Source organism: Protopterus annectens, chromosome 2.part1 (assembly GCF_019279795.1).
Source record: "Protopterus annectens isolate FY-2018-M chromosome 2.part1, PAN1.0, whole genome shotgun sequence".
In the NCBI taxonomy this organism is placed as follows: Eukaryota; Metazoa; Chordata; order Ceratodontiformes; family Protopteridae; genus Protopterus; species Protopterus annectens.
The window spans coordinates 1,232,554,194-1,232,578,349 of NC_056729.1; the positions used below are offsets into that span (position 1 = coordinate 1,232,554,194).

Consider the following 24,156-nt stretch of genomic DNA (forward strand, 5'->3'; position numbering starts at 1 on the left):
CAATTCTTTGTTTTCTGCGCATTCAGAAATCAACATCATTTTCTGTTTCAGCAATCCCATAACATGTTGTTGATACTTAAGCATATGAAATTGACAGTTAAAGGCTCTGATTGTCAAGGTAGCAGATGTATAAACCTTTTTTCCCCATCTGTCCAGTGCCCTTGAATCTCTGTCAGAGGGGGTAGGATTTTTTGCTGTTGAGGCCTTAACTCCCTTTGGACCCTGTGAAATGGTTTCAGGATCAGCAGCAGGGTTTCTAAATAAAAATTTATGCGAGTCAGGGACCCTGTAATATTGGTCAGGCTTACTGGGAGCCGGAGATAAGGAGTCAGGGGTCAAGCTGGACTCCGAAAACACATCATCCACAATGTCTAAACCAGGGGGAATGGCCAAAGGCCTGTGCTGAGGGAGAAGAAGGAAATCCCTGAGCCTCTTTTTTGATTCTGAGAAGTCTTGACTCTCCCAGTGAAAATACTCCCTCAAAGTATGCAAGGTTTCCCCAAATGAATGACCCTCAGGAAGAGAATCAGATGGTATAGACTCCTCTGCATCAGAGTCCTCATAGGGAGGTATAGATAATTCCTGATCAGAAGAGGAATCAGAAGAAATAGAAACCTGATCTGAAGATTCATAATCAGTGTCTTGCCTAGGCCTCTTATCTGGAGGGGGATGGGTACCCCTGATCAAGGTAATAAGGTCTTCAGCCATTTTGATCATCTGTTTTTTAGGCATAGAGGCCTGTGCACGTGGCTCATGCATCTATTTTTTAGTTTTAGAAGTTGCTTTTGTCTTTGGTTTTGCAGCTGTCGTCGGTTTGATATACAAATGTTGAGGTCTGAATACACCCTCAATAGCCGGAGCCTGCTCAGCGCCTCTGAACCCATCCGAGGGAGATACATCCATCGGTCCAATACCTTGAGTATCTTGCGGCATGCCGGATTCCACATGGGTGTTGGTAGAGGCCTGCGACTCTAAGGTAGCGGGTATCATGGGCTGCAAAAGTGCCTCACTGAGTACCGGCAAACCAGCGACTGGCTTAGGAGAAGCTTTGTCATCGGTTTTGGATCTAGACTGCCTTTCTCTCTCCTTTTCTTTGCGTTTTTTATCCGACGACATTTCTGGGTAGTTAAATCTGTTTCCAAAATACTTTGAGGCAAAAATATACTGACGCTTAATAGTGCATTGGTTAAATCTAGCACAAAACCGACAGCCAGGCATGTTGTGATCAGGGCCTAGGCAAGGAATACAGTATAAATAGAAATCTTTATGAGGTATTTGCTTCCCACAAGTAATACAATTAACTTTTTCTGACATCGGTATGGAGCAAGAAAAAGGTTTCCCCAACGGGGTACTTAGCTTTAGTGAAGACTTCGGTTCTGAAACTCAAACTCGAATATTTCAGTAGTCGACCGACCAGAACTTGCAAAATGCTTCTGCTTCGGGCACCGCGCGACAAGAAAGACTAAAGAAAATGGCGTCAGCTGCATGTTTATACTCCTTACGACCTGACGTCATGGAAGAGGAGACAGTAACCGACGCAGGACCCAAGACTTTGGGATTCAGGCCAACTGAGGGCAACCTGACAGCAGATTACCCAAATGTAATGACTGCAACAGTGAAACACGAACATCCAAGACACTATACTCCAAAAAAAGGAAACCAATCTGGGTTAGACATAGCTTTATATGTTAGGCAGATATCACCTCGGTAGTAAGCGATATGCTATGAAGTAAAGCTGGAGTTTTTTTGAAGCGGTCAGTGTAGGGCATTTGTTTGAGGCCAGTAATCTTCTTTGTGAAGTACTTCTGTGGCCTTTCCAGCTGCTGCAGATGTCTTGTGAGGTACACTCCAAAAGGGGCATTGTACTCTATAATGGGTCTAATGAATGTCGAGTAAAGGGGAACAATGACCTCTTTTTTTTCCTTGATGAGAACCCTTTTATGATGAGGTGTGCCACGTAGAAGGACTTCCTGACTACTGTGGTGATGTGACTATCAAAGGAGAGACTACTGTCCACCTGGATCCCAAGGTCTCATTACGCATTTGGTGTCAAGTAGATTGCTGCCTACGTGGTAGTTTATGGGTACAGAGTTTTTACCAAAGGGGATGACACTGCACTTTTTGGCATTGAGCTTGAGGCCATGGCTCTGACACCAGGCATCTGTCTCAGCGAGGCCCTTCTGTAGGATGCCCACATCATTAGGGGACTTGACTATGGCTCCTATTTTGCAGTCATCTGCGAATTTCGTTAACCAGAGAAGTAGATACCAAACAGGAGAGGTCCCAGGACGAAACCCTGTGGTACTCAACTTGTCTCTGCTTTGAGGTCAGATTTGGAGTCTGCAACTTTTACAGTGTCGGTTCTGTCAGTGAGCCAGTTGGCAACCCATCTTGTGACGTAGGGATTTATACCTAGTTTAGTGAGTTTGGCTATAATTCCAGAATGGGGGATGGTGTCGAAAGCCTTGGCAAAGTCAAGATAGGCTGTGTGAACCACCTTACCCTCATCTACGGCTTTGGTGACTGCCTCAAAGAAGTCGATCAGGTTCAGGAAGCATGATCTGACTTTCACAAACCTGAGCTGGGTGGGATCCAGAGTTTCGAGGTTACCAATGTCTTTGTTTACGAGTTCCATGATGATACGTTCCATGGCCTTGCAGACCAGACTCGTCAGGCTAATAGGTCGATAGTTCCGGGGATCAGTGGTGGCTCCCCCTTTGTGAAGTGGGATAACTATTGCTGTGTGCCATTCAGTGGGCACAAAGCCTGATACGAGGCTATTATTAAACATGGTGCTTAAGTGGGAAGCCAGTTCGTGTAAAACGCAGCCTGGGATGCTGTCTGGTCCCATGGATGCTGTGTTTTTGGCTTTAGAGTGTGCAGCTTTTACCTACATAGTTGTGATTACAGGGACTCTGCATTCTTCCTGTAAAGATATGGACCCTTTAGGAGGTGAGAGGAGGGTAAAGTTAGCACTGAGCCTAACTGCCAGGATGTTGGCAATATCAGCTGGTTCTGTAATTTTCGTGCCATTGTGCTGCAACTCAGAGCAGATCTGGATGTTGTCATCGAGATTTCTGACATAGCTATAGAATGCTTTGTGGTTGTCCTTAGAATTAGTGGTGATTTTGTTTTCGTAGCTAGCTTTGGAGGATCTTATAAGGGATCTCAGCTTCTTACTGAGGCTGACCAGGGAGCTCCTCCACTCATGGGATTTTACTCTCTTTTGCAACAGTTTCTTCCTCCTGTTGTACAGTTTGTTTATGGCAGGGGACCACCACATTGGCTTCCTTTTTTTGGAGGATAGTGTCTTGGGTTCTGTTTGAGATAACATGATCCATGCACTCGGGTAAGTGCTTATAGAGTGCATTTGTGTAGGATTCAGCAGTTGTAACTGTGTTGTCCATCTGCATGGGTGTCATGAAGTTCACCACTTCTGTCTTAAGAAGCATGAAGTTGGCTTTGGAGAAATGTTTTACCGTGGTTTCCTTAATGGGGAGTGGGGGGCGGGATGTAGATATCAAGGGTGATTTAGCTTATGGTCGGATCGGACCAACGAGGAGTTGACTTCAGGTGTGTAACACCGGTCACTTATGTTGGTAATGACTAGGTCTAGGATATTGTTGCCCCTGGTGGGGGTGTGAATAAGTTGATCCAGGGCATTAAAGTTTATGAATTCCAGAAAGCGTTGAGCTAAGGAGTTGGTACATGAGTAGTTTTCCCAGTTAATGGTGGGGTAGTTGAAGTCGCCCATTATTAGGGTGTTTGGCTGAACCCTAATATTTTCTAGTACATCAAGAAAAGAGGAGTGGGAATCCTGGGGCATGGTAGGGGATCTGTAGCAAGCTACAATTTGGTTTGCAGTTTTGCCCAGAGTTAGTTGCAATTGGATAACCTCGGATGCATTATACTGAGCAACTAGCTTGGAGGTGCGGTTATCCTTAATGAATATGGACACACCTCTGCCTTTGGTGTTTCGGTCCAGGTTACATGGCCGAAAAGTGTGGTATGAGTTACAGCCTGGTAGTGCAGGGGTGCTCTCTGGAGCCTTGAACCAGGTCTCAGTCACTGCACAGATATCGATGTTCTCCATTTTAAGGAGTGCCTCGACTGAGTGCATTTTGAGATTTAGACTTCTAGCATTGAGTAGTATTACCCTCAGTGTTTGCTTGCCTGTTCCTGTTACGGTGGTGAATTTATTTGAACCTTGCCTAAAAAAGGCACTATAGGGGCAGTAAGAGCCTTAGCCAGTATCCGGAATCCCAGGGGCGACAGGTGCAGGACATCTGTGGCAAAGCATTGTGGTCTGTCGACCATGTCATCCCAAGCAGACAGATACTGGATCCCCTTAGAATGACACTAGAAGCTTAGCCAATTGTTGAATTCAATCATTTTGTCCTTGTACTGCGGTATCATTCTGGGTGATGTCATAATGCTACTCAGGGCTAGGGTCATACCTGCCTGGGCTACAAGATTGGAGAGTTCTTCCATGTCTCTTTTCATGTAGTCCAGGGAGGTATGTCTCAGGTCACTCACACCAACATGGACAATAACAGAGTCATATTTGTACTTGTTGTGGAGTGACCTGAGTGCGTGGGTTATGTGGCAGATCTTGGCACCCGACAGGCAGCTGACAGTAAACTTCTCCTTGTTTAGCCTGGTGAGTGGGACATCAGTGTGCCTGACTATAGAGTTACCTATGACTAGTGTGTGTTGGGTAAGTTGTTTTGCCTTATTGGCTGTGTTTGAGTCGTACACTGAGTCTGTGTCATTTGGGTTGTGTTGGAGGATGGAGGTTGCTTGTGCTTCTGTTTTGGAGGTCTCTGTTGCTTAGACAGATTATTATGGAGAGCCTCCACAAATGTTTTTGTGTTTCTATGTGTGGATTTTGGTGGTGTAGATATAGTGAGACTATGTGATGAGTGTGGTGTGGTGCAAATGTTTACCATCTCCTCATGACTGTCAAGTTCAGTCTTGGTTGGAGAGAGCTTTACCTCCAGTTTGGCTAGATAAGTGCATCTCTCACAGGTTGTAGTGTTGGGTGGTAGAAGGAGAGGGTTGTCTGTGTACATGAGGCAATTTCTACATTGCCTCAAGATGCCCAGATTCATCAGATAGACAGGAGAGAACACTGGGAGCTGACCCTTGGACTCTTCTGAGGTTCTTACTGTAGAAACAAAACCGTCTGGATATACACACTGCAAGAATATCTGCAATGTAAACAGCTTTGAATGAAGATTTATTTATTGCTTTTGTTTATCAGGAAAGTCTGACTGGGCTCTGGACCCATATTTTCAGTGGCAGCTAGGGGAAAAAACAATGCAACTTAACAGCGACAATGACATTTAACACAACTACTACATACTTCAGCATGGGAAATGGCAGTTTTATAAGTATATGCTTAAACATGGAAAGCAAGGAACTAACAGGGAAAAATATACAACAGGTATCTTATAAAAGCAGGCATTCATTACATTACTTGCAAGTATTCAGACCTATTGCATGTTGAAATTTTATGCAGTTACTCTGTTTTAGAAGGGATACAGTGTTTGGCAAGAACAGCAAGTAGAGAAGAGAAGCATGGTTTAATCAGGAGGACAGCATCTGCAGTGCATGAGTTGTGTAGGTGTGCTTTTACATGAAGCTTGAAAGACTTCAGTGATGGTTCTTGTCTAACTGTTAGTGTTCAGCATCTGGAACTCCATCCCATTATGTGAGAGTATAGGAAGCAGCCAGCCGAGCTGTTAGGTTTGGAAATAAGTAGTAGGTCTTTGTCGGAAGAGTGCAGTCTCTTAGTTGGGTGGTAAGATTTAACAGGTTTGTTAGGGATGGACAGTCATTTGGTTTATGTAGTAGCTTATGGATATATATAAGAAGTTGAGTATACTAGCTGGTGCAGTAGTTCGAGCTACTGGAGGTGTCTCAGAGTGCTAGACTGTGGTGTGATCTATAAGGGGGGGTTTTGGCTGCAAATTTTGCAACCTTGTTGCAGCACCACTGTTCAAGCTTGTTTAGATAAGTTTGTTGGATGTTGGTAAATATTGGTGTAGTGTAGAGAAGGGTTGTGATGACAGAATATCTATTTGTATTAGATTGATATGGTTTGGCTCTATAGCATGTGCCAAAGTTTTGGTGCAGTTTTTTTTTTTTTTTTTTTTAAAACTACATGATCTATGCAGACGTAGAATTTTCTGGATTCATCTATATGAACCCCTAGTGGTTTGGTATGGGAGACTATTTGTATTGTGGTGTTGATAAAGGACGTAACAGAGAAGGATGACTTTTTACTGCAAGGTATTTTGGAATGAAGAGAAGTAATTGTGATTTGCTTGGTTTGAGGAATAGCTGGTTGTGAGTCAACCTGTTTTCTACTGAGGAAAAAGATTCTTGAGTCAGCTGTTGTAGGAAGTTCAAGGTTTTTTCTGAGCAGATGATGGCTGGCTCGTCTGGGTACCATACTAGCTCATAGGTGTGTACTAGGCCAATGGCTCTGGAGCTTTTACAAGCCTAGCCCAAAAAAGTGCCCTGGCATCATGCTGACGTTAGTTCACGGTGCCTCTATCAAGTACAGCCACTGGAGTGATTCCCGGGGTGAACTTTCTATTTCCCATCCACTCATCAAGATTTCTCTTGAAAAGGGCCAGTGAGGTGCTCTACTTGATATGTAAGGGAAGTCTATTCTAGAGCATAGGCAGTCTCTGGGTTATAAACCTGTCCCTCCAGCATGTTTGGTTGATTGTGGTAATGAGGTTGAGGTCCCTGGAGCGTGTGGTATGGAGGGATTGGGATTCCTTTAAATGTAACATTTCTAACAGGGCTTGGTCAGACATGGCTTTGTAAGCCAAGCAGAGATCGACTCTTAAGAGACGATATGAGACAGAGAAAAGCTGGAGTTTTTTTGAGTCTGTCCATGTAGGCCATGTGCTTAAGGCCTGTTGCAGGTGTATAGTGAGGTACATGCCAAATGGGGCATTATACTCGATGATTGGTCTAACGAGGGAAGAGTAGAGAGAGATTATGACCTCTTTCTTCTTGGATGCAAAACCCTTGGTAATGAGATGTGCCACACAGGACTTTTTGACCACAGTGGCAATGTGGTGGTCGAAGAAGAGGTTGCTGTCAACCTGTGTCCCCAGATCTCTTACAATGCCTTCAGTGTTCAGTGGGCACCCATCGATGTGGTAATTAGTGGGAACTGAGTTTTCCCCCAAAGGGAATGATGACACATTTTTTGGCATTAAGCTTAAGGCCATGATTTCGACACCGGTCGTTGGTCTCAGTGAGGCCTTTCTGTAGGATGTCGACATCACTTGGGGAGTTAATAATGGCTCCCAGCTTGCAATTGTCAGCCAGAGTCCCTCCGTGTTGGCCTGGACTTCCGAGAAGTAGACGTCAAACAGTAGAGGACCCAGGACCGATCCCCGTGGGACTCCACTCATGACTGGTCAGCAGTCTGACTTGGAGTCTGCTACTTTTACACTGTGGGGTTCTATCTGTGAGACAATTTGCAACCCACCTAGTGATACAGAGGTTGAGGCCTAGTTTGGTGAGTCTATCAATAATTCCTTAGTGAAAAATGGTATCAAAGGCCTTGGCCAGATCGAGGTAGGCTGTATCAACTACCTTGCCCTCAACCACAGCTCTGGTGACTGACTCAAAGAAGTCAACCAGGTTGAGCAGGCATGATCTATGCTTCACAAAACCAAATTGCATGGATCCAGAGTTTGGAGATTCCCTATATCCTTGTTAATTAGGTCCATGATGATGATGCACCATAGCATTACATATCAGACTCCTCAGGCTAATGGGGCGATAATTCCCAGGGTCTGTAGTTGCTCCCCCTTTATGGAGAGGGACGACTGTAGCAGTGCGCCATTCTGTAGGGACAAAGCCTGAAGTGAGGCTGTGATTGAACAGGGCATACAAGTGTGGTGCCAGTTCACTTTGCAGTTCATGTAGAACACCATCCAGGGATATTGTCAGGTCCCATGGAAGCTGTATTCTTGGCCTTGGACAATGCAGCTTTAACCTGTGCTGCAGTAATGCTGGATGCCTGGCATTCTTCCGGTATTGTGATTGGTCCTTTGGGGGGGGGGGGGTAAAGTTATCACTGAGTCTGTTGCCCAGTATGTTGGCAATATCTGTTGGTTCAGTATAGGAGGTACCATTGTGCAGTAACTCAGAGCAAATCTGGGTATTGCCGTGAAGATTCCTGATATAACTCTAGAAGGCTTTGTGGTTGTTTTTAATGTCTGCCGCAATTCTGCCTTCATAGCTAGCTAGCTTTAGAGGTTTTGATGAGGGTTCTCAACTTTTTGTTAAGGCTAATAAGGGAGCTTTTCCAGTCTTGGGACTTCATCTTTTTCTGCAACAGTTTCTTCCTTCTGTTGTAGAGTTTGTTAATGGCAGGGGTCCATCAGATTGGCTTCCTTTTTTTGGAGGAGAGCATCTTGGTTCTGTTGGGTATGGCTAGTTCCATGCATTTATGTATGTGATTGTACAGTGCATTGGTGTATGATTCGGTGGTCATGCACCTATTTTCCATTGGCATGGGTGCCGTGAAGTTATCTACCGCTGTTTTTAGGAGCCCAAAGTCAGCTTTGAATAAGTTTTTCATGGTGGTTACCTTTGCTGGTGGTGTGGGTGAGATGTGGATTTCCATGGTAATTAGTTTGTGATCAAATCTAACCAGGAAGGAACTGACTATTGGTGTTGAGCAACAGTTGCCCAAGTTAGTAATAACTAGGTCAAGGATGTTGCTTCCTCTAGTGGGGGGTAAGCATGAGCTGGTCCAGCGCATTGGATTTAATGAATTCCAGGAAGCTCTGGGCAAGTGTACTGGTGCATAAGTAGTTTTCCCAGTTGATGGAGGGGTAGCTGAAGTCACCCAGTATGAGAGTGTTGGGTTGGACCCTAATAGTTTCCAGGGTACTTAGGAGCGTGGAGTGAGAGTCTTGGGACATGGTTGGGGACCTATAGCAGCTATGACCTGAATCACTGTCTTAGCCACAGTTAGCTGTACCTGAAGTATATCCGATGCTTTATGCTGGGCTACTAGTCTGGAGGTGTGCATATCCTTTATGAATACGGAGACGCCACCTCCTTTGGAGCTTTGGTCCATGTGGCATTCTTGTTTATCATGGTAAGGTCATTAACAAATATGCTAAGCAGGATAAAACCAACTCTGGATCTCTGGGGAACACCAACCAATATATATAGGGAAAATGGTGAGATGTTAATCAGCCATTTCACTAATTTTTGGAGATTAGCAGTGTAGTTGGAAAACCAGGACAGTCTGCGGTTACCAGGCCTAGGTTAGAGTTTTTTTTTAACATCTTTAATAAATTTATCACTTAAGACATAGACAAACATACATCTATATAAAAGAACACAAACCATGTTAATATTTTCACAATTTCAAACATTATACATCGCATATTTTTATATACAATCAATCCAGCATTACATAAACTGATTTCCTGTCTTCCCTTAAATCTCACTCCTCCTCCAAAACATTATGCTTGTATTGTTCCCACAATTTCCATTTTGTTCCGTGCAATTTGCTTCTACTCTTTTCTAAAGATCTCACTTCCAGTTATTTTATCTCTGTTATAATATTCACAACTTCAAATACAGTTGGTTTAGTCTTCAATTTCCATTTTCCAGGAATTGCTTTTTGGCAGCCACCAAGATTAAACTTAACAAGGCCTTACTATGTCTAGGCAATTTATATCTTGTATCCCAGCTCAAGAAAAAAAAAAAACATTTCCTTAGTGACACTATTTGCTCACACAATATTTCAACAAAGTACTCTGTAGGGGATTTTTAAAGTTTGCCAAATCATTGCAATCACAAAACATATGTTCCCAGTTACCACTTTCTTCCCCATCATACGTCCAACATTTGCCATCCATCTGAAAAAAAATTCTTTGAAGTCTGTTTGGGCTAAAAAAAAAAAAAAAAAAAAAAAAAAAGAAAGATATATGCAAACACTTCCAAAGCAAAAACCCTAAATCTTCTAGACTTCCATATTTGGGAGCCATACACATGCCCTCCTATTGTTTCCCTGTGAACTGCTTATCTAATCTCTCTTCACAATCTTTTCTAACCTCCTGTGGTTGATTCCTATAATTATTGTGCAATATTTTACCACTCATCCCTTTTTTAAAAGCAGCTTCTACTCTACATTCAACTAAAATCTCTACCAGTGCAGATCTTTCACTTAGGGTTCCCCTACCCTTTTTCTTTGACTATACTCTGATCTCAACCCCTGACAGGGAAAGCAGTTTCTAGCCTGCAGTCCAAATGTCTTCTTGGCCTCTTCCCACTCTATTATCTTTCCCTCTCCAATTATTTGCTCCCAATACGTTGGTCCCTTTGCAAGTTTTCTCCAGTAAATTCCTGCCCTCTCTTGCCTATTCTCTTTCCTCCTAACTGTAGTCATTCCTATTGGCAGAATCTCCTTTCTCCATTCTCATGTTGGCTTAATTCTCAGAACACTTTGTTACTTTTTAAATATAATATTCTGTAAAGCTCTTATTCTCCTTAAGGACTGGCATTCCAAATCCCACTATCTCCGTAATTCTTGAGTCTCCTGCCTGCTTCATCATCCCTTTCCAATCTGAATTACAGCTGTGTACTTGGGTTATGTACATGAGCCTTAACTGTGTAGCTCTAAAATATCCTTTCAAATCAGATAATCCTTAACTGCCTTGTTCTCTTGGAAGTATCAACTTATCCAACTTGACCCTTCCCTTTTCCCCTCTCAAATAAAATCCTTCAATTATTTACTAATTACTGTCCACATCTTTTCCTCTGTTTGATAAAAATATGCCAAACTTGTATATAAAATTAAAGGGGCTAAAACATTTTCAATGCTTGTATTTTGCTATCCATAAACAAGTGCTTTCACCATCTCAGTTTTGTATTATCTTTTGTTTAGTCTCTTCCTACATATTACTAGCTGCCATAACATAATCCTTTTTAACCCATACTCCTAAATACTTCATTTTATCATGTACCCATAAATATGGGTATTGCTGAACCAATTCATGGGTGGACACACTGTTTACAGCTAAGCCTTTATTTTGTCTTCATTAATTACATATCCCAAAAAGACCTGAAACTATCTCGGAATGTTCCACAGTACTGAGATGTCGTTTTCTGTTTTATCAGGTACAACATAACATTGTCTGCAAGTAAAGCCAACACTTCTTGCTTACCATATCAAGTATATATTTGAATTTCTAAGTCCCTTATTTTCTTTGCCAATAGCTATAAATAAAACTCAAATAACAAAGAGGAGAAAGACACCCCTGCCGGCTGCCGTGGTTCAGATGCAATTTATCAGAGAGGAACCCTCCCACATTAATTTTTGCCTCCAATCTCTCATATATTATCCTAGTTAACTTTACTACTGCATCAGGGAATGCAAATGCTTTCATTACCCTACTTGTAAAATCTCAGCTTTCTCTGTCAAATGCTTCTTCTGCATCAAGTTCCACCAAAAGCAGCATTACTTTTTTACATTCTGCTTCCTTCTGGATCATCATTGTTCTATTAATGCTGTCAAAGGTTTGCCTCCCCTCCACAAAACCACAATGACCATATCTATAAATTCTGGAAACACTTTTGCAATTATTTTAACTATTATAGACATAAATGCTTTATAGCCATGATTTAAAACCGAAATAGACCCATATGAAGCTTGTTCTGATGTTTTTTTTACCATCTTTAGGTATTACAGCCACCCCAGCTTTCTTCCAGGAAGTTGGCTCTTCCCCACACTTTAACACACTGTTAAGCAAAACTTTCCAGATCACTATCACCTTCGTCCCTACTAGTTTCTAACTTCTACAGGAATACTATGTTACTCCTGGAGACTTTCATGCAGACTGATTATACATCACCATTGTTATCTCCTCTTGACTGTTGATTGTTGAGCCTCGTCTACCTCTAACCTTGACATAAAGACTTCCATTTGTCCTTTTTCTTGATTTCCACACTCCTCTGCTTAATACAAATTTTCATAAAATTTCAGAAATATCTCTAATACCTCTACAAGATCTCTGGTTAGTTTTTTCTTACAGGCTCCCTGAGTTTAGCAGCAACCCTTTCTACTTTCTGTTGCCCAAGCCATTTGGAGTTACCATCAAAAACACTGCTTAACATCAATCTTTCTAAACACATGCACTGGTGTACACCTCTGTAACAATGTCCTGTATAACCACTTAAGCAGTTGTATAGAACTGGCTGTACCTGACCAGATTAAAACCAGGTCTTGCCGAAAAACAAGCCACCTTGGTTGACCCTTAGTATAAACAAGAGAAAGAAACTATATGCAAAATACTGACCTTATGTGAATTTAGAGAACTTTTGTTAATCAGTACCGGCTATGCTTTTCAAAATGGCAAATGTTACTGTAGAAGCATTTAGCAAGACTTAACACAGCTCTGTACAAGTTAAGTTATTACAAAATGAGGCAATACAACAAACAAAGGTAATGTCAATATGCATATGAATGGTTAAACAAAAACCTCTAAAATAATCAAGTAAGAATACTTATAACCACACAGGGGTGAACACTGATGCTACTATATACCTAATATCCAGCCTTGAACTGTTTTAGTAATAGTTTTACAAAATAAGGTCATTTCATCCAAGAAGATATATACAGAAATTATAATTTTCCACCTAAGCTTACAATGTTACTTGCTTTGAATTCATGCAGTACCTATGAGCTAATTAAGTGAACAGGGAAGGAAATTAACTAATTTTTTTGTAAACATGTGCATCCATTAACTTCAAGAAGTAGCCAGAAGAACCATTTCTTATTCGTTCACAATATCGCAGAACATAGCAAAAGACATTGTACATAGTAAAACTGGCCCCCAAAATGAATCAGTTACAGTGAATGTCGACAGACAAGCTATAGTGAGTGTATTAGAAAGACAGTATGATGCACCCACATTTAAAGCTTCAGATAAGCAAAGTGCAATTTATCCAACACTATCCATGGTTTAGGACCTTACAGAGAGAAAAAAAAAACGCTGTGGAGAGAGAGCAGTCTATGCATTATAGAGCCAACAATGCGAAAATCTATTTGGTCAATCTCCCAGGGGGGGTCTGTAATTGAAGGCAGCACAATACTAACCTGAAAGTCATTCTGAAGAGTGCAGACTCATGAATCAAATCAATTAAAATGTCACCCATAAAAAACAGCAAGCAAATAATAAACCAGAAACTTCAATTAGTATGCACAAACATACCAGGCTTTTTATTCAGTGTTCCAGTTTTGTTGACATTAGTGAAATCCTGAAAATCAAACAAAAATAATAATTAATTCTCAGACTTCTAAGTGTTATGCTTTAGGTGTTAGTTAAGCACTGAGCTATACATTATAATCAACAAATTTAAAATAGTTTCTAACATTCACACCTACCATAAACAAATGCAGCCAACAAAAAGATGTGAAAAATATGCTTACCTTGGTTACAACATCAGCATAAATATTCAAGACTAGATTAAATTGTAACCTTGTAACCATACCAATAATGGATTCATCACTGTAACCAAAAGCACACTATGGTGCCGGAAGGGTTCCAGGCCACAAAAATGATTTTAGAATATGATTTTTTTTTTCTTAACTGCATGTTGTTAGCGCCTGTATACACTGCATTTTAACTCTGTTTTAATCTGCAATGTTATATTTCCTGTACCTGGGAATGTGTGATTTTTTTTTTTTTTTTACATAAAGTGAGACATGAAAAGACAAGAAATACATTTGAAATATAAAATGCAATTTTCTGTAGTTTCCCAGAAAATTTACTTAATTCACAGGAGGGTTCTGCAGGCAGAAAATCCAAGGGTCATAAAATGCAATTAAAATGTACTTCAAGGAAAACAGCTCACCAGAACTGTAAATGGAAGCAATCATTAATATGGAGACAGTAGGTGTTTACTCTTTGCTAGTCCTCTGTTCCTGTATGTGAAGAAGGGATTAATGTATGGTGGTGTAAGGAAAAGTAATTACACTGTTCTTTTGTGTGGCAAATGACATGGTACAATCTCAAGGGTGCCCAAACCATACAGCGAGGGTGAGGGAGCCCCCCTCCCCACACACACACATTTACAGCTAATTGGCCATAAAATAAAGCTTCTTCCACATACTTCGGACTGAAAACCAAATAAACACAAACCACACCAGGAAACTGTTGGAAAAAAGCTTTACTGGTGTATCCGGTACCTCGGCTTACTCCTTCAAGGAATATTCACTACACCAAACAGCTCAACATTTTATACTGCTACATTCATAGAATAATTGAATAATCATGTAATTAATTCAATATAATTAAATATAATGAAATGTAATTAAATGTAAATTGCCAATACCCATTCCCATTAAATATGTAAACACTAAACACATTCCATTTTTAAAGTGCCATGCTCTATAATGACAAAACTATTATACCTCATTAATTTCATCTAATACTACCAAATTTAATATATTTCATCTCTATTTATCTACCCTTACTCAACATTTAAATTTATTTCAAGGTTTAATCCCCCTGGATAAAGAGTGCCAAAGTTGATGGCCCCCCACCCCCGCGAGTCAGAGTCATGCTTTGCTTCCACGTAAGGGGAGGTTTTTTTGCAATGTTTCAGGTATTGTGTGTGTGTGTGTCCCTTAAATCTTTTAAAGCCAGAAGTGTGCCAATTTCATGTCTGATCCGTTCTGGGATGGTTGGAGCTTTGAAATTTTTTAACAAACAGAAATTTCTGCTGTTATATCTTTGTGTGAGTGTGTGAGTGTGTGAGTGTGTGAGTGTGTGAGTGTGTGAGTGTGTGAGTGTGTGAGTGTGTGAGTGTGTGAGTGTGTGAGTGTGTGAGTGTGTGAGTGTGTGAGTGTGTGAGTGTGTGAGTGTGTGAGTGTGTGAGTGTGTGAGTGTGTGAGTGTGTGAGTGTGTGAGTGTGTGAGTGTGTGAGCGTTTTCATTTAAACCTTTAAGTCTGTGGCTGCACCTCTTTATGTATGTTGTGCAGTAGTAAAACTCATTAAACGTTAGTGATGCATTCAAGCATTCCCCTGGGATTAGTTGATCAGCACCTGTAAGCATCTAATATTGCTGGTTCATTTTATATTAATAGATTGCAAAACCATATTACATACAAGCTAGTGAAAGATATCACACAAAGCATATCTGATGGGCAATACACCTTGGCAGTGATACTTTTTGTAAAAGAGCTAGTAGTATATTAAATGATGTGCTTATAAATTTATATAAATGTTTATCATTTTTGTATTTCTGTAAATATCTCTGCAATCAATCAGTGTTAACAGAACTGCTTGGCCTCATAAGAAACCTTACTGCTGGATAAACAAAAGTGCTGTTGATGTTGTGTGCATTTTGAATGGTTATTGATGTAAGTTTTGAAAAATATTAGAAAAATTATCAATTCCATTTTAAGACTTTGAATCGAATGAAAGCAACCGCTGTGATGATATGTGCAGAACATTTCAGCTGTTTATATTGTTATGCTAACAGTTATGGTTCTAAAGGGACATACTAAAGTATCATTAACTTGCAACTGACTGCTCAACTAAAGGAGGACTCATAATTGTTAGAATATCTTTTTTTACAGGGGGTAAGATCCTTTGCATTACTGATGTGGATGCTCTGTCACCTCATCACAACTGGAAATATACTGCCTACAAAGTCACACAAACTCTGAGAAGGTGTTTTTTAGACAAAGTCTGTGCTGCATTGTTAGTAGCACAAGTAGTATACTTGCTTTTGATGCAGAAGGCTGTGGGTTCTACCCCCATAGCATGCAGATGAGACTGCTGATACTGTACTGTGTTGTACTTTAAAAGGGAGTGGATGCTGCAGTCCTGTGAATGTCCTCCTTTGTAGGAGTTACCTAGTAGCTACGAACCTGTTATAATTTTGCCATCCATTCCCTACTGCAATATTACTAGCTTATCATTTTTAATGTAACATAGGCAATTTATTCTTCAACGGCAACAGGCACTTTTATTTGTAGATGAAATAATGAACTATAAAGCTGTTTGCTAGTAACAACTTCTTCATTAGTTACAGATCCCTGGAATGTGGAATTATTTATATGACTTACTTCTGCATAGATTTTGCATATTTACTGATAATGGTGGACTGTAATGACAGACGTCTGAGCGGCCTTTTACAGTTGAAATTTTCTGAAATCGGTAGTTTTGTCATTATTGGTTCACACATTTTGTTTCATTGCTTACTAGAAGACTACTCAAAACTACAAATTTAAAGCACACTCTAACAAGTGGTGCTGTATTATACAAGGAATATAATTTAATGCAATCAGGAAGGTGAATCAAAGAACGCATACATTAATGCATGGCCCTAAAAATGTGTAAGGAGCCTATGGTTTGAAAACAGCCCATAGGTAAGCTTAGTCCTCCATTGGCCAGATGTAAAATGAATGTGGGTTTTTATGCCGTTTCAATGAATGCGAGTTTGAAGAGCAAAGACGTTTACTGCTCATGCTAAGTCTGTTTTCATTGCGTGACAGTATTGTTTGTTTAGCAAAGGGCTCAGTGTTTGCCTGAAACTCAAGTGTCTATCATTATTTAAGTTTTGCAGTCCTCATAAATTTGCCAGAAAATCACACATATGAGGAACAGACCCAAAATATGACACAATCAGGGACCGTCAAACATATGCTCTGATCTCTCAAACTCTTGGGGCAGGAATCTGGAGAAAGTGTGAAAGGCTCAAAATCAAGGGCAAGCTTTACTCTTGTCACCAAAGCAATGGATGAAAGTAAAAAAAAAGTAAAAGGAAATACCAAAGGGCTTTGGCCAAGTAAGTTTGAGATTACTGCAAGCTAGGAACAGTTATTGAATCCCCAAATGACTTAACCATCATGGAGGAAGGTTTGTCCCAAACAATAACTGGTGCCAGAATCATGAAATGAAACTAAATTCCAAAAATACATTATTGCATCCTTTGGGAAGTCATCTACTCCAGGGAACTGCCAAACTGACAATATCCCCTGAGAAGTGACTCAGTTGTTTGGCATTTGAGAACTTGTGTCTACAGTGACCTAACCTTTGACCAACATGTGCCCAGAGTCATAAGAAAGTCTTTCTATATTGCACACCTTATAAACAAATTGATTGTGACTAGATCTAGAGATGTTATTGTTCCCCTTTACAAAGCCCTCATTAGGTTAATTATTTTGTATAAAGCCCACTTTGGCATGTACCTGTGCAGACCCATGCAACAATTGGAATACCCACAGAGATACCTTACTAAAAGGATACAAGTCCCAAACAACAGGTCTTGCATGGACCACCTCAAAGATTTATCACTATACTCAGTATCCTACAGAATGCTTAGAGGTGACATGTCTGGCATAAAAGACATCCTCCAACCGAATACAGACAGATCTACTGAACATCAGCAAGTCAAATGGCATCAGAAATACTCAGCCCAGGTATCTAAACTGAATGTTGTGGACAGATGGATAAAGATCACAGAGGCTACCACTGTTCCATAACAGAGTATCCATTCAAGTAAAATAAAGCTCATCCCTGTCCATATTCAAATGCAACTTGGATCCACGGATGAGTAACAGAAAAAGTACTCCAGGATTGCACCTCGTGCCACTAATGGATAGAGGCAGTTCCTAAATGCCGCATCCTTTACACTGGTCCCCTCAAATTATCTATGGAATCATCACAGTTATTCTCACTAGGGCTAATATACAATTATGAGCCATGGGATAGGCACGACCAATCAGGAAATGTTAATTCAAGCACCAAAAGGGAATTGGCTAAGCTTAAAACGTCCTCCAAGTGAACTTGTGGTAGTAAATAGTTTTAAAGTGCCCTTTTTTAGATCACAAAGTGCCCCTCTCACCCTTCACCCCTCTAGTCTTCAACAGCTTTCAGCACCTATGTAAAATCTGATTACCCTGGACAAGAAGGATGAAAAAATTTAAACATATTTGGAAAGATTTTTTTTCTTGGTCTGAAGTTTCTGACTTTGAATGAACACATCCATGAAGGCAGATCTTTTTAAATCTGTTTTGTTAGTTTCTTTAATTTAGACTAACTTACGGACAGTAATTTTAGCAAAAGATAGGTAGAATATAAATAATAGCTGTCTGTATAACTGTCATTTTTATTTCATCTGTACACTGTTGTGATCTCAGCATAGTTGATCTGTATTAACATTTTCTTTATTGATTAAATATTATGTATTCACTTATATTATTTACTATCTGACAATGAGATATTATGCAGTGTGGGTTGGAAGGCTGTGGCTCTGTTTCCAATTAGCTAGATCACTTCATCTACTAGTGAATGATATTCACTTCCATACTTTACATTTGTCTAAATCAGAAGAGAGCCAGTAACTGATAGTCTCTGGCCACATCCAGAACAATGGCAGTACTACTGTACCAGGAAGAAGGATATGGAGCATTGTAGAGTGAGTGTGAGTGTGAGTGTGTGAGTGTGTGTGTGTGTGTGTGTGTGTGTGTGTGTGTGTGTGTGTGTGTGTGTGTGTGTGTGCATGTATGAAAATAATTGTCCAAAGCAGTTACCATGGGTAAGAGCACTGGAAGACACTGTGGGTCGCACAGAGAGTAAGGGGAAAAGTGCCTGGGGTGCTCTGTCCAAGACTTAAATTTGCAACAGATCACTATGTAATCAGTGTGGGTCAGGAGGCTGGAAGCCCATACCCAAGATAGCAGTGCATATGTTCTTTATGCTCTTGGAGCCAGGTTGCATTTGGTGAAATGATTATGGAATTAAGACTTGTGTGCACTTTTACTTTAATTTGTTTCTAGTAGCCATAAGACTTGGGCAGTGGAATAGATCCAAGGATCACAGCCACAGTCTCTCATAAATCTAGTGCCACATACTGACACAGAATCTGTGACAACATTGAACAACTAATAATGAACATAAACAACTGATGGCTGTGAAAAAATAATGAGAATAAGAATACGAAAATTATTTGAATGATAGTGGATCGTCAGGTTACACACCTGTCTCCGAGTAAGGAAGATCGTAATATGGGTTCTATCCCTAGTTCAAACCATTGTTTCACACTGATATAGTGAGAAGGCAGAAGAACACTGTGGTGGTGGTTGTGGTGGGGGGTTGCCATTCTGAGGTTCAACTCTACAGATGAGACATTAAACTAAGGCCTCAAACGCACATTACAATAATGTTCATACAGGTAAACATTCATGACACTTGTCAAACTTCAGTGTAAAGAAACAAAAATACAGAAAAAAATTTTAAGACACAAACAAAACAATTACTTGCAATATCTGTATCAGCATTTTAACAAAGAATATCTAAAATATATTTTACAATATTTTTTCAAAATCATAAAATATAAATTAAAGACATGTATTCACCATAATGGTAGATCTACAATAGTGGGTTAATTTTCCAACTTCTAGGACTAATGACAAATATTAAACCATCTTGCATTTCAAACTTTTCCCAAGCTGTTTCACTCCAACTCCATCAACCAATAGTGCATCATGTCATCGCCCTTCTCTAGACCTGAGACAGCTCTGCTGAGAAACAACCAAGAAGAAGAAACTGAAAACACAACAATCAAGGTAGGGGCAGGAGAAATGGGTTGATACTGAGGATGATTCTCTCCTAAAGATGTACTTTTAACTAGATAACGATCACATCTGATAGGAATAGCTGCATAGTACTTAACCTCTAGGACAGCAGCCCAAGCCCTTACAGATGCGATGTTCAGGGCCAAGACATCCCTAAGAACAATGACTCTTAAATGATGCTCTGAACCTAGCCACCACACACAACACAGTATTTCACAAAGTGTCCAGTGGCAACCAAGTAGCAGTTAAATATCATCCATAGAAACATTCCAGAAGAAGGCCAAAGATGTGGTGCCAGCCCTAGCAGAATGAAACCTAGGATATTCAGTCTCTGCTACCATAGAAAATGTAAAAGAATTTAATACTATCGCAAAACCAGGTGATCAAAGTCACTTTAGAAATCTTCTTAAGCAATGATCTAACATCATAGTTGGTGAACAGCTGAGAATATTTTTGATAGACAGTTCTTTCTAAATAATTATCATAACTGTCTACCAAAATTTAGGTAGTGTAAGAGATTATCACCATAGTTGGTGTTCCAGGGGGGGGGGGCATAAGCAGATAACCTGCCTACTTAGAACTGAACTCAGAAACAAACATAGGCATAAAACTGTGGCCTGTCACAAAAGAAACATGGCCCCAAGGGAAAATCAAGGAAGGAAGGTCATCAGAAATAGTACAAAACCCTGACATCCTCTAGGGAAAGATGAAAGTCACAAAAATACAGCCATCCATGGCACAAATCTTTCTGGTAAAACAGATAGGACAATACCCCTTTCTCATTTTTACTTCATTACCCTGCATATTTATCTTAGTTTTGATTGATGCATGATCTGAAATAGTTATGGCATGTGTTTCGAGGGTTAGGCTTTCAATTAAATATGTGTTCCTATGAAATACAATTTCTGCCCAGTTACTGAACCCTGGGGAATAATACGTACATTCTGTCAGTTCCTACTACTGAATTCACATCTTTCATATCAAACATTCTTCATAAATCTACCTTCTTTTGTTATACTTTTCTTCTAGGTCCCCTGATGCATCCCTTCTATTGCAAATTAGGTTCTTGTTCCCTGCTGAAAACTTATTTCTCCTAAAATTCTCAAACTTTATAATAGCAATTTTCGGTGTAATATAAATTTATGTCAGGATAATCCCTCCTTTACTAATAACCTCTTACTACCATAAATATGCCATCTTTTCCTCTTCTATCACTACTGGAGCCCCTCTAGCAATCAATATTATTACCCCACTCCTACTCTGCTCCAAATATCCTGCTGAATGTCCACATTGAAATTCTTTCTTAGTAAAATTCACATGCTCATTTTTATCCAACTGTGTTTCTTGTTAACATTACAATTTCGGCCTTTCACTTCTTAGACTGCTGAGAAGTGTCTTGTCTGCTTGCATTTTTAATTTGATAATCTGACTGTTTTGTTGTATAATGTACATGTTTGTTGTACTACTCTGTATAAAAATATTTCTCTCATTTAACTTGTACTACTCTGCATAAAAATATTTTTCTTTTGTTTAATGTGGAGCTTTTCTCCCCAAGCCTCCACTGTAAATGGACCTAATCCAGTTGGAATTTTCATGTTAACAAATGTAAAATAAAAAATATTCTTCACATTTTGCCTGTAAGGCCATTTACATTCCATGACAATATGGATAGAGTAGCCATTACAATGGAAACTTACTACTTCAAACAATTACATAGGACAACTGCTTTCAATTCAAATTTCCAACTTTTTCACTTACATGCACTTAGTAGTGTTTCGCAGGCTCATCTTTTATGTCATTGTATTTTCTAATCTCAAACTGAACCTGTCACATTTTTCAAGAATTATTGCTTCAACAAAAAGACTCAAACTACAATTTTCAGAACACATCCATCCCATTTAAACTTAGAACAAACACAATGTACATTTTCAACAAATGAATACCCCTCCCCCCAGAAAGGAGCAGTTGCCTCAAATTGATGGCTGTACCACAGGCACTACCTAATTTAAAATTATGGCTACAAATGCTAAATCACATGATACAGCTTGCTTCCCAGCTACACTATTTGTAACATGATATTTGCTTATCTCTACTCCCCTCCCAAAAGTGAAAAAAAAAAACTTGCATTATTTCATTGAACACCAACCTTTAGCCCTAAGAAAAAGTGCACTGGCTACCTTTAAATAAACTAAAATGCATTTTAGTGCACAATTAAGTTAAGTATCAAGACTGTTGGGGAGGCTAACATTTTGTTTATTTTTTTTCTGAACTGCTTGCCACTGTACCTTTAAATATTACATTTATCTTACTTCCATCTGCATCCAGCTCCTCTCTCTGTAAAAACAGTCAGGAGTTACTAAAAAAAAAACTTTGCAGACATATGAAAAAAATCTTTGTAAATGTCACTCAGAACACACTGTACAGATATACCCTGGCTAATTGCCTGTGCTTACAGACTTCTTGTCTCCCACTGACAGCAGCATTTGCAAAAGGAAAAAAAGCGAATACCTTTGCAGATTGAACAAAGCTACCACTTCCAAGTCTTTCATCATTTTGCCTTCTCTTCAAGTCTATTTGCTTAAAAAAAACACTGTCTATATCTTAAACCAATGACACTTATCCATATATCTACTCTATTAAAAATGGGAATTTACTACCTTAATTATATATATATATATATATATATATATATATATATATATATATATATATATATATATATATATATATATATATATATATATATATATATATATATCACACATACACACACACAGAGATACAAACACACATACACTCTTATGCCCCCACAACTTGGCAGCACAAGATCACCACCATTTATTAACTTTAACTTGCTTATGAGCAGTCTTTTTCTTTTTACAGTTAAAACTACAAAAGTATTTGCTTACCACCTTTAAAATATACAACAGTTACAAATAAGACTCCCCTACCATACATTTAACATGCCCATCCGCATTTTAAATTCCTATGACAGCATATTATGCAAACCTGCTTTACAATATAACATGCAATCATCATCTTGAAAATGTTTATACAAACATTAACAAGAACAAAAACTCTTTCTTAGAGTTGTTTCTTCAATTCTCCTTAGTGTCCTGTTAAACATCAATGACAACGTTAGGTACATGCTTTACAGTTCATCCACAAGTTTAATAATATCAATAACATCACATTCTTTCTCTGCTTTCTCCTTGTAAAGCCTTATTTCAACATATCTCCTTAGATATCCAGTGGGATTAATGTTTTATAGTATGCTATTTATTCATTAATTTCAGTGTTGCTCGTCTTCGTCCTGATCATCTCCATCTCTCAATGCCAGTCTCTGGTTCAAGTCTAAGGTACCCCTGATTCTTCTAGTCAACTCCTGTGATTTTTTTGTTCTCTCTCTCTCAAGCATTTTTCAATGGAAAAGTTCACTGAAAGTCTCTCTCTGGGCTTTGTTGTCATAAGAATAAGAAGCCTGTTCTACATCAAAAAATGACTTTCACCTTCCAGGAAAAGATATTCTGAAGACAGCTGGATATAGCAGCTTGAATCTTATACCTGCCTAACAATATTTGCTGATTGCTGGGATAAACTTGCTTTTCTTCATCCTGGTGTACAGTGAATAATCACTTTCCAAAAAACATTTGGTCTCCAATTTTTAATAATTTTTCTTTCTGCCACAGTTTTGTCAGGATCAAGTCTTTCTGCTGGTATGACTGCATCTTTACTAATACAGGTCTTGGCTGCTTTCTCTTGGCCAGCTGTGGAGTATATGGATGATGTGCCTATTCAATTATCCTGCTGTGGGACACCAGTCCTGTTTCGTATTTGTGCTTTCATAAAATTAATACAATCTCTTCCTACCATTTTACTTGCCATATCAGAAACTCTCAGGTTTTCTCTGCATATAATGTCTTTCCAAATCTACTGAAACAGTTGCTCCTGACAAGCCTCATTCTCAGCCATCCTTTTTTCCCATTTCAGCTCTGTCATTTTTGAAGTTTTCACAGTTCATCTGAACAGCTAGTTAAAGCCTCTTATTATTTTACCAGCCTAATATGAACTGAAATATTCCTTCAGGGTTTCATTTATTTTAATTACCTCTGCATACACTGGACCTTTTTCCTCTAGATTACTGGAAGCCATCTCCTGCATCAAAGCTGAAGCCTGAACTGCTTTTTGCTGAACTGCAGGATTCTTCCCAGCCAGAGTTTTCTTTTCTCCTTTTCTGGTTGATTTTCTCTCAGGTTTTTCAAATTCCTTCTTTGTTTGCATCTGGGCACAGTAATTACTAGCCAGTGACTGAATTTTACCCAAAGTGACCATTTCAAAGTGCCTTTACTTCAATTTCTGTTTGGAACTGGGAGAACTGAAATCAACCTGTTGATCACTGCATAGCCATCTTGGAAGTCCAACATCAAGCAACTGTTGAAAGAATTCAGGCCTTCTAGTACAGTAAGGGAATAATCTCAAACATTTTGGAAGGAGGAAGAACAGCCCTCAC

The 24,156-nt window shown here is 39.5% G+C and overlaps 1 protein-coding gene across 1 annotated transcript in view; it reads right to left on the reverse strand.

The window, feature by feature from the left end:
• ITSN2 (intersectin 2) overlaps positions 1-24,156 on the reverse strand; it is a 3,295,579-nt gene that overhangs the window by 1,292,543 nt on the left and 1,978,880 nt on the right. The window contains exon 23 of the mRNA XM_044063555.1: positions 13,269-13,314. Within this exon, the coding sequence (XP_043919490.1) occupies positions 13,269-13,314 (46 nt within the window). The remainder of the gene's footprint in view (positions 1-13,268; positions 13,315-24,156) is intronic.